This window comes from Mastomys coucha, unplaced genomic scaffold (genome assembly GCF_008632895.1).
Source record: "Mastomys coucha isolate ucsf_1 unplaced genomic scaffold, UCSF_Mcou_1 pScaffold16, whole genome shotgun sequence".
NCBI lineage: Eukaryota > Metazoa > Chordata > Mammalia > Rodentia > Muridae > Mastomys > Mastomys coucha.
This window is the reverse complement of record NW_022196898.1, coordinates 69,842,205-69,855,891: the sequence shown is the minus strand read 5'-3', so window position 1 is coordinate 69,855,891 and position 13,687 is coordinate 69,842,205. Positions and strand designations below refer to the sequence as shown.

The following is a 13,687-nucleotide window of genomic DNA, read 5'->3' as shown; positions in this document are numbered from 1 at the left end:
TCTTTATATGCATTACCAGGTGGGTGTTTTCCTTAGCCCAACCCATGAAGACATGATGCATGGCATTACAATGTCATTCCCCATTCCCTAGTGTACTGGCTAATTTTGTGTGTCAACTTGACACAGACTGGAATTATCACACAGAAGGGAGCTTCAGTTGGGGAAGTGCCTCCATGAGGTCCAGCTGTGGGGCATTTTCTCAATTAGTGATCAAGGGTGTAGGGCCCCTTGTGGGTGGTGCCATCCCTGGGCTGGAGGTCTTGGGCTCTATAAGAGAGCAGGCTGAGCAAGCCAGGAAAAGCAAGCCAGTAAGGAACATCTCTCCATGACCTCTGCATCAGCTCCTGCTTCCTGACCTGCTTGAGTTCCAGTCCTGACTTCCTCTGGTGATAAACAGCAATGTGGAAGTAAGCCAAATAAACCCTTTCCTCCCCAACTTGCTTCTTGGTCCTGATGTTGTGCAGGAATGGAAACTCTGACTAAGACACCCAGTGTTGCAGGATTTTTGCCATAACTAGTATGGCTGTATGACTCTCACGGAAACTCAACCCTCTGAGAAAGCCAGAAACTGTACCAGAGGCTGGACACTAATGACCTTGTGTCGAGCAGGCGATTAATGAGCAGAATAGCTCATCAGGGGACTGCTTTTTATTCCTCCTCCCAAATCACACCCATACATCCACACCCCTCCCACTCCACAGAAGCAGATCCACTCAGCGTGAAAGTATCACTAAGCCAAAGCCACTTGTCAGGGGTCTGGATGAAAAGGTGACCATTCCAATAGCTCAGCGTTGCCATCAGGAGTTCCGGTGAGTCAGTCAATTCTGGTTTCTTTCTGAAAGAGCCTCCTCCAGCTCACTGTGGACTCCTGGTGTGTTTATCTTCTGCTGCTGTGGGGTTGTTTACATTAGCCAGTTGTTGGGATGATCCTGTGGGCAAAGGCTCCTGTGTCTCCAGCCGTCCAGATTTCCCTTCAAGCTACATGGAAAAAGCAACGTGGAAGGAAATGAGACCTGTGGGAGATCACTTGGACATGTCTTATCCTGGGTCTGTGGAGCAATAAACTTTCAGGTTTAAAAGCTTGGCAGTTTCTGGAGGGACCTTAGCTGAAGGAGCTGGAATCCTATCAGAACACCAAGTGGGCTGCTCCGATTTCTTATCTGTAAATCTAAGATCCATGGATTTGTTACAGAGACTTACATGCCTGTGCTATACCCTTGTATACTACATGTATGTGCTACACATCTTAGAAGAAAGCTATACCCTTGGTACTCTTTCCAGTGGATGTTTTGGAGACCACGTTCCCTACTCCCATGCTGGGCTCCAATCCTAGGCCTTTGTATTAGTCAAGGGCTTCTACCATTGAACTAAATCTCCAGCCCTGGGTGTTTTTTTAACTTGAGAAAGTTACCATCACCTTGCTGGCTTAAGCGCCAAGAAATTATATTTTGAGTTCAGCCCTGAGTCTAGACTTTGCCTAGTTTGTTCAGAGCTGGCTCCTGTAAAGAAGAATCATTTGACTGGGAGATATATATACTCTGAAGAGAGATTCAGCTGGCATTCATGATAATGAATTTAGATCAAACTTGTGCACTAAACCTGGAGAAATGGACATTTTTCTAACTAGCTTCCTAGCTAGGGAGATATAATCCCTAATCATAAATTGATCCACTTATTGGATCCTTCCTGATCCAATATCAGCTTTGGGGTGGGTGGTAGAGGAGGAGAGGGTTGGAGGTGGGCCTTTTCCGGTCTAGGCAAAATGTGGCTTGTCCATTTATCTGGTATAAACACACAAGCTTTCACACCCCTAACCCGACCCCCACCCTCCACCAGAGACAGGCTTTCTCTGTGTAGCCCTGGATATCTTGAAACTTGCTTTTTAGATGAGGCTGGCCTCAAACTCAGAAGTCCTCCTGCCTCTGCTAGGATTAAAGGTGCGTGCTGCCACCACCAGGAAGAAGCCAACAACTGCATGTAGGGATGAAACGGACTCTTTTGAGATCCGTTTTCAAAAAGAACAGACATGAAAACCTTATTTCCCATGGAGTTCCCATACCTCCAAAGCAATTTCCCAATCGCAAGAAAAGCCAACTCCAGCTGCAAACCAGATTTCCACAAGGATCTCAAGGCTGCAGGTACTTTAAACACATGGGAATATCACTAAAGGATAAACATGATGTGGGGGAACCTCTGTGTATGAAAATAAGAATCATTGTTCTGAGTTGCTCCTGATTGTCCAAAGCCAATATGACAAGGGTGTAAAATGACTGCCTTGTTTAGTAGATTTCTAGGTTAACAGATGCTCAATCGCCAATTCTAGCAAGACCCTGACACTCAACTGTTTCCACAAACAGAGAGAGTGTATAAAGCCAAATCCCAAGGGACATTTCCTAAGACCAAGTCTTTTTGGAGAGCTTTAAAACATCCCTAATAAGCAGATTTCTAGATAATAAAACTTCAGTTCAATCTATGCTCAAAGCCAGGAGCTCTGAGGCCATCAGCCTGTGTTGAAAGGAGAAATTGAGTTTAAAGCGTGTAAAAGTTACAGGTTGAAGAACAAAGACAGTGGGCCAGGCCTGTCTTAGGCCTTGCCTCAGAAGAGGCAAGCAAGCTGTTAGACATCCCAGGGACTGACAGGTGAGGAAGACATAAACCATAGAGATAGAGCAAAAATGCAAGGCCGTATCCAGGGCCCAGGCCTGCAAGGACATGCCTGGGCAGACACTGAGTAATGGGCCATCTGGTCCTCTTAGATATAGTCGAAGGTCAACTAGAAACCCTGGATAGCACTCCCCTTTTAGGAATTTTCAACTCTAATCTGCACAAACTATATTTAAAATAATCAATCATGTATAGCCACACCAATTCCTTTGTTTCCCCAAACCTTTTCCTATATAAACCCCTAACCCTTGAGCCTCGTCGATTTCCCTTCTCCTGCGTGAGATTGGGTGTCAAACCAGAGTTCCAAAAAATAATAAACTGCCTCGTGTTCTTACATCAAGATGGCCTCTCATGTTCTCTGGGTGCATGTCTCCCAGGACTTGAGTAGGGACTCCCTACGAGGTCTTTCAGTGTAACATCCAGAAGCAGGCTTTCCTGTTTGAGCAAGGGGGGATGTTCTCTAGAGCCCCTTGAGATAATTTACCTGTTACTTGTTTTCAGAGTACTTTAAGGAAACTTATCTTAAGTGTGCTGTAGGTAAGAACTTGATTCCTATCTGTTTTATGACAGATTTGTATAGCATGCCATATAAAGGATTTCTGTGAATTTTTATGAAGATAGTATGTTACTAGGCCAAGCGTTAGATTTTGAATAAGATATTCATTATAAAATGATAATTTAACCAATATGCTACAGTAGGCTCTTGGTCATTGGTAAGAAACAAAGTGGCGAACACAGTAATAACATAATCACAACCAACAAGGGGGAAAGGTTGGAACTGACCATCCACACAGGGGCCATGAGCACCCCGGACTGCTCCAGAGGTTGTCTGGTGTTAGCCCTGTAGGAGGGACTGCACTGTTGGCTATGGCAGCAATCACTTATAATCCCAACCCTCAGGAGGCTGAGGCAGAAAGACCATGGCCTTGGAGCCAGCCTGGATGACACAATGAGATGCAGTCAACAAACAAACAAATAATAAAAAAAAATTAATAGTATGCCATGGTATGAGATAGGGGTCACTGGTAGTTCTTAGGTATAATTTTGCCGTCTATGTATTCTCTGTTATAAAAAGGACACATGACTGTAAGTGACTCTCAGAGAACAACTTTTCAACCTGTATCAACAGCAACTATAAGATGGAGAAATGAGAGACAACAGTTAGAAGATTAACAGAAGTAAGCTGCCCTGGACAGGCATTCAGGGCCCTCTGGAGGGTGACAGAGACAATGTCGACCTTGCCATGTGGCCATGGGGTGGTGACACATTTATTAGAAGCATACCCTTGGAAAGACATGCTTTGCTCTGCAGCTGGGTTTGGCTTTTCATGAAATCAAGAAACTGGTTTGGAGGAATAGGAAATAAGAGGAAATAAGGGTTTTTCACATCTGTTCTTTTTGAAAAAAAAAAAAAAACTTAGAGTTGATTTGATTTGCTGTCCAGTAGTCCAGACAAAATGGCTTACTTACTTGTCCTTGCAAAGTCTCATGAGTAAGCCTAGCCATATGGCTGCCGGCATTGCCCTGCTACTTTCTCTAGCATTCTTTCCACCTGGGAAAATGGCAATGAGTGTCTCCTGGTGTGGGCATTATACTAGAGCAGGATGGGACATCCATCCCGGGCTTTATCTTGGGCCAGAACCTATACCTTCTATCACCTTCTCTCACCTTCCTTTAACCTTGATACTCCAATGAAGAACAAAGAATCCAACTTCCAGGTACTGGCTCTAACCAGGCACGTCTACCACTGAAGCGTGGTATCCCAGCCCTGATCCTTTTAAGCTCCAAAATGTGACCAAGAAGTGTTGTCAGTATCTCAACAGCCGAGACATTTCAATATTCTTTCTTTCCTTGCTTATTTCTAAAACCTGAGGTTTGGAGATGTTTGGTTTTTATGCTGTTAGCAAAAAATGTGTGGAACAGTTTCTTTCAAAAATAATCCTTGGGCCCATGAGGTGGTGTCCCTGGATAAAGGTATGTGCCTTCGAGCCTGACAACTTGAGTTGGACACACACGGATAGATAAATGCTTTTTTTTTTAATCTGTCCAAATGGTTTCCAGATGATGGTGGGGAGCCACTCAGCTACCAGGGTAAGTGTTCAACTGAGACCAGCTCCTAATAGAGAACCCCTGGGACCAAGCAAGGAGGATTGTGGGTATGATCCAGGTAGGTGGAGACGTGGTTTGGGCAGTCTCTCTGCAGAGCCTCACATGAGTCTAGAAGCACCTCAGGCCCAGTTAGCGAGGCCCGTGAGCTAAGGCCCTACCTAAGCAGTGGTTAGGAGAGAGCAGTAGACATACCTTGGCTTGCCAGCTGGCTCCAGCAGCCCGAGGGTGCAGAGGGAGGTCATAGGTCTCAGTCTGCTGTTTAGCGAAGTTTACAAACACCTGCAGGCAAGAGAAAAGTAAGGAGAAGTTTCCAGAAAGATGGGACTCCACGATACTCATGTGCTTTTGCTCTGGGCTTATGTGCCAGGCTGGTGTAGCTTGTTCCCTTTTGTGACTTGTCACAGGCCTCCACAGTTGTGCCCTGGACAAGGCTTGCTTCTTAGGCTTCTGAGCCTAAGGACTTGCTGGAGGGTTCAAAGGGCACTGGACATTCGCAATTGGGACAACTAAGGCAGCTGGCAGAGTCCGGGCTCTCTAAAACCAACTGAGCAAAGGCAACTGCTCTCTGCTGTGTTGTTTGTTCCACGAGCAGTGTGGCCAGGACTCCTGCAGAAGGAGTCCAACATGACTGTCACCTGCCTAAGGGTGGCAAGAACTTCTCTAGAGATAAACACTCGCCTAGTTCCTTTGCTTTACCAAATGGTCTTTAAGGATATTTATTAAAAACAAAACAGCCAGGCAGTGGTGGTGCACGTCTTTAATCCCAGCACTTGGGAGGCAGAGGCAGGTGGATTTCTGAGTTCGAGGCCAGCCTGGTCTACAGAGTGAGTTCCAGGACAGCCAGGGCTATACAGAGAAACCCTGTCTCAAAATAAACCAAACCAAACCAAACCAAACCAAACCAAACCAAACCAACAACAACAAAAAAGAAATTTAAAAAGGGCCAATCCCCCAACAACCCAGGAAAAACTCAAATGTTCACCGATGAATGAATAGATAAATAAAATGTGGATATATATGAATATCCCTCAGTCTCAAAAAGGAAGGAAGTTCTGACACATGATACAGTGTGGGCATGAACCCTTGGGTGCTTCCGTCAGTCACACAGTGACAATTACTATTCACTTACATGAGGAGCCTAGAGAAGTCAGGTTCATAGACAATAGTAGGACCTGAACAAGGAAGACACCAATAGACATACTAATGTGGATCGTGGGGAAGCGTCGGGGAGCTCATGCAGTCCAACCCTACATAAAGAACTATACACATCTAAGGAATACCGAGGGAGAGCCTAACAGTCGGACAAACACATATATACATGATGAGGTTGTATTTACGTTTAGGAATGTGTGTGTGTGTGTCTATATATCTATAGATAGAAGGATGATTGATAGATAGATAGATAGATAGATAGATAGATAGATAGATAGATAGATAGTTGGGGTTGATAGATGGATAGACAGACAGATGGTAGATATCAACAATTTTCTAGAAAGAAAGTAGATGGAGCCAGGCATGCTAGCACATGTAATCCCAGCACTAGGGGAGTTGATGCAGGCTTACATATGGTCCTGAATTATACATAGCAATATCTTCAATAATAAAGTGAAATGGTAATTGCCATGGACTGTCAGGAAAAAAAGAGTGGGGATGTGGTGTTTGGAAGAGAGCATTTCAGTGATGCAAGATTAGAAGAGTAAAGATGAGCTATGGAGACAGCACAGCCAGTAAAACATTTCAAATGCTTGCCATGCTAGTATGGAGACCAGAGATCAGATCCTCAGGCCCCACATAAATGCCTGGTAAGTATGGCAAACTATAATTATAGCCTTGGAAGGTGGAGACAGGAGATCCCTGGAGCAAGCTGGCTCTCAAGAGTATCCATATTGTTAGAAAGCTCTGAGTTTGACTGAGAGACCCTGCCTCAAAGAATAGGAGGAAGAGCAATTGAGGAAGATTCCTCATGTCAACCTTAGGCCTCTACATGCATATGGACACATGTTCACATGTACCTACACACATGCAAACACGCATGAACACACACGAACAGCACATTCACACCAACAAATAAATACCTACATAAAAAGCAAATATTTCTCAAAACTCACTGAGCTGTACAATTAAATATGTCTATTTGTTCATTTCAAATTACACATGAACAAGTTGATTTGGAAAGAAAAAGAAATCAGCTACCACCACGAAACAGCAAGCAAGAAATATAAGAAGAAAATGAAGCCAGCAGTGGTGGTGCATGCCTTGAATCCCAGCACTTGGGAGGCAGAGGCAGGCGGATTTCTGAATTCAAGGTCAGCCTGGTCTCCAGAGTGAGTTCCCAGACAGCCAGGGCTACACAGAGAAACCCTGACTCAAAGATGAAAAACAAAAAACAAAAAACAAAAGCGAAAATGAAGCAAAAATAGTCAGTGACGTTTGTGGATGACTAAAATGGTGCTAGAAAACCATTTCTGAAATGCCAGACTTTACTCTAAGGGACAGAGTGTTAAAACCGAGGGTTTCCTGCCTGCCTTCCATGTTACCACCGGCACTTAGTAGCCTGGGTGGACTTGCCTGGTCCAGCGTGGTCTGGGTGACTGAGTACTCCTCGATAAGCAGGCTGTCCTTGTGGGAAATGAGCAGCTGGAAGATCCTGGCCAGGGAGGACGAGGGGACCTGGAACTGGAGCATGCTGTGGTGTCTCTCCCTCTGCACACTGCCGGGGAAGTTGCCCTGAAAGAACTGCTCCACAGGATTCAAATCAGGAAGCAAGTCGTCTTTTGGGGATTTGATCTTCATGGTAACAATGTAGCCGTCTCCAAACCTAGCAAGTGCACAGTGCATACAGTACTGTAAGAGCTAAGGCAATCCCTAGACAAAGAGTACACTCATCGGGCGTAATAGGGATGAAAAGCCCACAGCATTGAGCTTCTATGCATGTTTAAAACTGGGAGCAAAAAAAGAAAAAAGAAAAGAAAAGAAAAAAAAAGGTTTGGCATCAGTTTCTGGGTCTAAATGTCCGTGTGATGACATCTGAGGTGGTTGTAGCCCCCTGTAGAGATATCCTAGTCCCACCCATAAAGACATATGACTAGAGCTCTCACTCTATGTGGGGAAGACTGAATAGCTCTTATTTGATTTGCCAGGGAAGAACAAAGGTGTGGGAAGGCACTACTTCCTGAGGAAGGTTCGTGAAGGGTGTGGAGCTTTGTTGTGGTCTGGATAAGATATACTGCCTGAAGACTCATGTATTATAGGCTTGGTCCTCTCTGAAGCACTGATCAGAAGTAGGACCTTAAGGGGTGGTTTGATCATGAGGGGCTCTCACATTATCAACGGATGATTCCATTAGTGGTGGGAGCCAGCTGAAGCAAGCAGATCAGAGGAACATGTTTTTGAAAGATGTGTGCGTCTGTGCACGTGCACATGAGTGTGCATGTGTGTGTTTCTCCCTCTCTCCTGGAATCTACTAAGGCAAGCAGGCTTCTCTACTACACATTAGCACTGCCATGATGCTCATATCATGATGTTCTGCTCCAGGCCCAAATTAATAGAGCCAGGAGCCCTCCTCCCCCTCCTCGTCCTCCTCCTCCTCCCCGCCCTCCTTCTCCTCCTCTTCTGCCTCCTCCTCCTCTTCTTCATCCTCCTCCCTTTCTCTCCCTCCTCCTCCTCCTCCTCCTTCTCCTCCTCCTCCTCCTTTTCCTCCTCCTCCCTCTCCTCCTCCTCCTTCTCCTCTCCCTCCTCCTTTTCCTCCTCCTTCTCCTCCTCCTCCTTCTCCTCCTCCTCCTCCTTTTCCTCCTCCTCCTTCTCCTCTTCCTCCTCCTCCTTCTTTTCTTCCTCCTCCTCTTCCTCCTCCTTTTTCTTTTAAGATTTATTTATTTAGGGCTAGAGAGATGGCTCAGCGGTTAAGAGCACCAACTGCTCTTCTAGACATCCTGAGTTCAATTCTTAGCAACTACATGGTGGCTGACAACCATCTATAATGAGGATCCAATGCCCTCTTCTGGTGTGTCTGAAGACAGCAACAGTGTAGCCACATACATGAAATAAATAAATAAAATATTTATTTATTTATTTATTTATTTATTTATTTATTTATACAGTGGTCTGCCTATATATATGCCTGCAGGCCAGAAGAGGGCACCAGATCTCATTGTAAATGGTTATGAGCCTTCATGTGGTTTCTGAGACTTGAACTCAGGACCTCTGGAAGAATAGCCGGTGCTCTTAACTTCTGAACCATCTCTCCAGCCCCTGCCTTTCCTCCTTGATGTTGGGTTTTTCTCTGGCATTTTGTTACAGTGATATAAAGCAGACTACCAAAGATGCCCCTTCCTACTCCTCACTAGGTTTGCTGGCCACCCTGTGTGGATCAAGAATGGTCCAGAGTGTGACTCATTGGCTGGTGGCTGTGATAACCTATCTTGGGGTACATCATATCCATTAAAGTTTACTGGAGAACTTCCTCTGTGAGCTAGGACTGCCTTTACAGTGAGAAGCTAGTGGCCGTCCAGTTTTGGGAAATCAGCTGTCCCTCCACATGGGAGCACCCTCCCCCTTCCCTAGGCTATCCTGAGGATATCAAGGAGTGAGGGGGAACGTGGAGGGATGTACTCCAGCAGTTAGGCGTGGGAGTTGCTGACATGGGCCTGGTGATCTCACATGCTGGTACTTTTATAGCTATGTGTGTAGTTTCCACAGGGTGGCTACTGAAGAAATAAATCAGGGTCAAAAACCCTTTTGCTAAATTCATCATATATATTAGATCTCTCCACCCATGTGAAGGTGTGAAGGATGATGGTTCCCATGCAACATGCTTCACGAACTCCCTAAGATTTGATGTCAGCACAGATAAGTGACATTCTCTATTATACTAACCAGCTGACTTGATAGCGTATATCCTGGGCTCCTCATAAGCATGTTAAATATATTCTAGTATGCCTGAGAAAGAGTGACAACTAATAATCTACCCTTCCCCTGACATGCTAGGGTGCCAGGAAAGATGATGCTACAATAATCTCATTTTAATGAATTGTTAGCTTTATCTCACAAGTCATAAATAATAGGAATTATCTTTAACCATATAAGTTTATGATCACAAGGTAATATTGCTCAAGATTAGTTTGTTATATGACATATGGTCTTTTTTTTTTTTCCAAACCCAACCAGATATAATATTCTAGAAAGAAAAACTGGTTCTGAAGCTATTTGGTCTCTTATTCATTCCTGCATTGGTTGTACACCTTCACAAAATGTGCCACCAGTCCTGATTCTGTAGGGAAATGTGGGCAGCTGCTGGGTCAATGACAGTGGCCCTCCCCCATTCCAGCCAGGCTCTGTAAATGTCCCGGTCAGAACTCTCCTATCCAGAGACTCCTGTGAGCTTCCAACCACAAGCAATTAGCCCAGGATAGAACAGCTCACCAGCTTCTTCATCTGCCTCTAGAGAGTCTGGCCCAGCCATCACTAGCCAATGCCTGTGGATGAAGAAGCAAGTGTCCCAAATGTCCATGATGAACTCAAGTCCTGGATGAACCCATAGAATGTAGTAAAAGGCAGGCCCCTCCATCTGCTTACTTGTACTTGAGGTGTTGGATGGTGCCCAGACATTGAAAGGCGCCCTTCACCATGATGGCCAGCCGTGTACACAGCGCTTCACATTCTTCCATGCTGTCAAGCAGGAGAGAGGAAGTGAGACAGAAGGTAGGGGATGCTCCTCCCTCTCTCCACCTCCCTGGGGATCTCTTGCCTGTGAGAGGTGAGGACCACAGCTCTCCCTTCTCTGATGATGCTCACAATGGTGTTCCACAGCATGCGACGGGCCTGGGGATCCATCCCTGTCGTGGGTTCATCCTGTGGAGTAGGAGAGAAAACAGGGAGATATGGACTCCGAGTTGGTCTTTCTCCATCACTACATCCTTCCTGGGCTAACAGACAAGTGCACAACTACTTCCCAGGAAGGCAGGCAGAACCATGTTTGGTAGGACATAAAGGCAGGAGGGAATCAGAGAGTACAGAAACACGGTCTACACCCATAGGGCCATGTCATCTGTGAGTGAATAAAGGTTAAGATGATAGAAATAAATAGGATAATAATATGAACAATAACAATAATTAATAAAGACAGTAGTAGAATTACCTTTAGGAAGGGACAGGGGAGGGAGACAGCCCAAGTGACTTTATAGTCCCCTCTATGTTCTGTTATTTAAAATCCAGACAGCAAGGACTCAGGGACTCTACTGTGGTCCAATTCATGAAAGGGTCCCCAGAGCCTCTGATTCAAGTAGATATTTCAATCCACACAGACTTCCTTATCCTAATTTCTAACAGGATAGCAATATTCCCTGGAGCTGACAGGGCTTTCCCATTCTGAGCTTCTGGCCCCTCAAGAGACTTCCCAGGCACTGAAGTCTAGACTGTGCTGTGACCAGACACTTGGCTAATTTGCCTTAAAGGGACAACATGTAAGTGAGAGAGTGACCCAGACAAAAGCAAACTGTTGTCTTTCTAAAGCTGCCAGTCCTGAGTTAATTTTCCCAATTCAGGACGTGCAGAGAGCGACATTTCCACTCTGCAGGGTACAGTGCCCTCACCAGCAGCAGCAGGGGCGGGCAGCCAGTGAGAGCTATGGCCGTAGAGAGTTTCCTCTTATTGCCTCCACTATAGGTGCCTGCCAAGCAGTCAGCGTACAGAGACAAGCCCAGGCTCTGGATGCCCCAGTTAGCAACCTAGGAAAGAGAAGAAATGTCAGCTGGTGCTTGATGAACGAGTAAAAGCCCCAGGAACAGGCATGGTCCAAGGCTTTCTCAGACGCCATCCTGCCAGACACAGGTCTGTTGTGGCAGCGCCATCTGCTGGCCAGTATTCACCAGCACATACTTTAAGGTGAGAAGGTAGCTTTTCTCCTCTTGACCTTTAGTTTCACCAGTGTGACTTCCTCAGTTCTGCGACCCACTTGGAAAGAGCCTTCAGCCTCCCAAAGACGACTGTCTCACCTAGAGTTCGAAGGTCTCTTTGAAAAGACAGTGCACCCCAAACCCATTGACTGTACTCCCCAAGCAGGGACACCTCTGTAACCTTCTTGTGCGTCTAATGAATATTTACATTACATGAGCTAGGCAGGCACTGTAGTAAGCATTGCAGTGGGGAGAACAGTGAGGTATATTGCCATTGTTGTTATACTTCCTGGGTCAGAGGTGACAGATTTAAAAACAAACTGGGAAGTGTTCTGAGGCAAGCTCACCCTGTGAGTCACCTCTGTGACTCACTTCCCTTCTTTAGCCCTATACTTAGATGCCACTTCCTGTGAGCCTTTACTGGACTGGCCATTCTATGGACAAGTACAAGCCTCATCCCAACAATGGTCTTCTGCTTAATATTCCTTTCTAGAGCTTGCTGCCCTCTAACTCCCTGAATATTTCACTTGATCTGTTGTGATCCTTCCACCAGGATGCAGTCTCCATTTTAAACTGGCTATTTGGAAATGGTTTTGAGCGCCCTCCCCGACACCCAGAGTGTGTATTGTGTGGGAGGGTCATGCACCAGCCTAGCTCACCTTGCCTCAGCACACATGTGAGGGACTGGGGACAACCTTGAATGTCGGTCCTCCTCTTCCTCTTTGTTTGAGACAGGGTCTCTTAATTGTTCACTGCCGTGTATAACAGGCTAGGTGGCCAGCGAGCTTTGAGCATCCTCCTGCTCCTCTCCCATCTGGCCTTTAGGAGCACTGGGTTTGCAGGCATGCATCAGCATACCTGACTTTATCTATATCTGGGGATTCAAACTCAGGCCCTCACACGAGTGCTTTACCCACGTAGTCATGTCTGTAGCCTTCATTGTGTTTCTTTAGCATCCTGTGATCAGGAACATTTCCACAGACTTTGATATCCAAAACACATAATCCCTCTTTCTCACCTTCTTTTAAAAGGAATTTCATTTCTTTAGAATTTGTCTTATATTTTTTTAAAAAATAGATTCAGGTTGTACGTTTAGAATTAGAGTCAGAATTCTACATAAGTGAAATTGGAGACTTCCAGAGTATCATATCTGCGAGCATTCTACATGATATTAATTTTGGTCCTCTAATTAACATGTCTAATTTCTTATTGAAAAATGACATACTTACTTGGAAACCAGTAAGAAAGTTATACAGATGTTATTTTAGAGTATGTAAAATATCTCATTTCTCACATGAAAACTTCCTTAACTGTCTATTGATGATTGTTGTATAATACGGTTTTTAGTATGGTGTCTAACTTAGGATTTCTATTGCTGCGATGAAACACTGTAACCAAAAAAGCATTTTGGGGAGGAAAGTGTTTGTTTCATTCATACTTCCATGGTGTTGTTCATCATCAAAAGCATTTAGGGTAGGAACAATTCAAGCAGGCTAGGAACCTGGAGGCACAAGCTGATGCAGAGGCCATGGAGGAGTGCTGCTTACTGACTTGTTCTCTATGTCTTGCTAGAACCCAGGACCACCTGTCCAGGGATGGTATAAGACCAAAATCTGGAAAATAGGTGTGCCCATTGCTAATAGGGTACTATTGTGCATTGGCCCTCTCAGAGGACAGACAGACAAAACATGGACAGAAAGATATACATACATGCATACAATATGAGTGTATATATGAGCACACCTACATTATGCACAAACACATGCACATAAATATTTCAGGAGGACACAGTGATGTCTCCAGTTCTCATTCACTGAGTTCTTGCTTTCCGTTTTCCTAAATGTACATGCCACTTCCTTCATAAAAGGAACCAGCACCCCAAACATTAATGCATTTGTTAATTTACTCAGTTCTGTCACACACCTACAATTATTCAGAATTACTTTGTCCATACTAATAGAAAAGGCAAATACATTTAAAAAAAAAATCTCAGGATGTGAAGAGCTTTGTCCCACTCTGCCTTGC

General features: G+C 45.0%; 1 protein-coding gene across 1 annotated transcript in view; it reads right to left on the bottom strand.

Moving 5' to 3' along the window:
• Positions 1–633: 633 nt before the first annotated feature.
• Abca4 (ATP binding cassette subfamily A member 4) overlaps positions 634–13,687 on the bottom strand; it is a 141,613-nt gene continuing 128,559 nt past the window's right edge. The window contains exons 45-50 of the mRNA XM_031375329.1: positions 11,360–11,494; positions 10,516–10,619; positions 10,344–10,436; positions 7,341–7,590; positions 4,965–5,051; positions 634–978 (exon numbers count right to left, since the gene is read on the bottom strand). Coding sequence (XP_031231189.1) covers positions 856–978; positions 4,965–5,051; positions 7,341–7,590; positions 10,344–10,436; positions 10,516–10,619; positions 11,360–11,494 — 792 coding nt within the window. The 3' untranslated portion in view covers positions 634–855. The remainder of the gene's footprint in view (positions 979–4,964; positions 5,052–7,340; positions 7,591–10,343; positions 10,437–10,515; positions 10,620–11,359; positions 11,495–13,687) is intronic.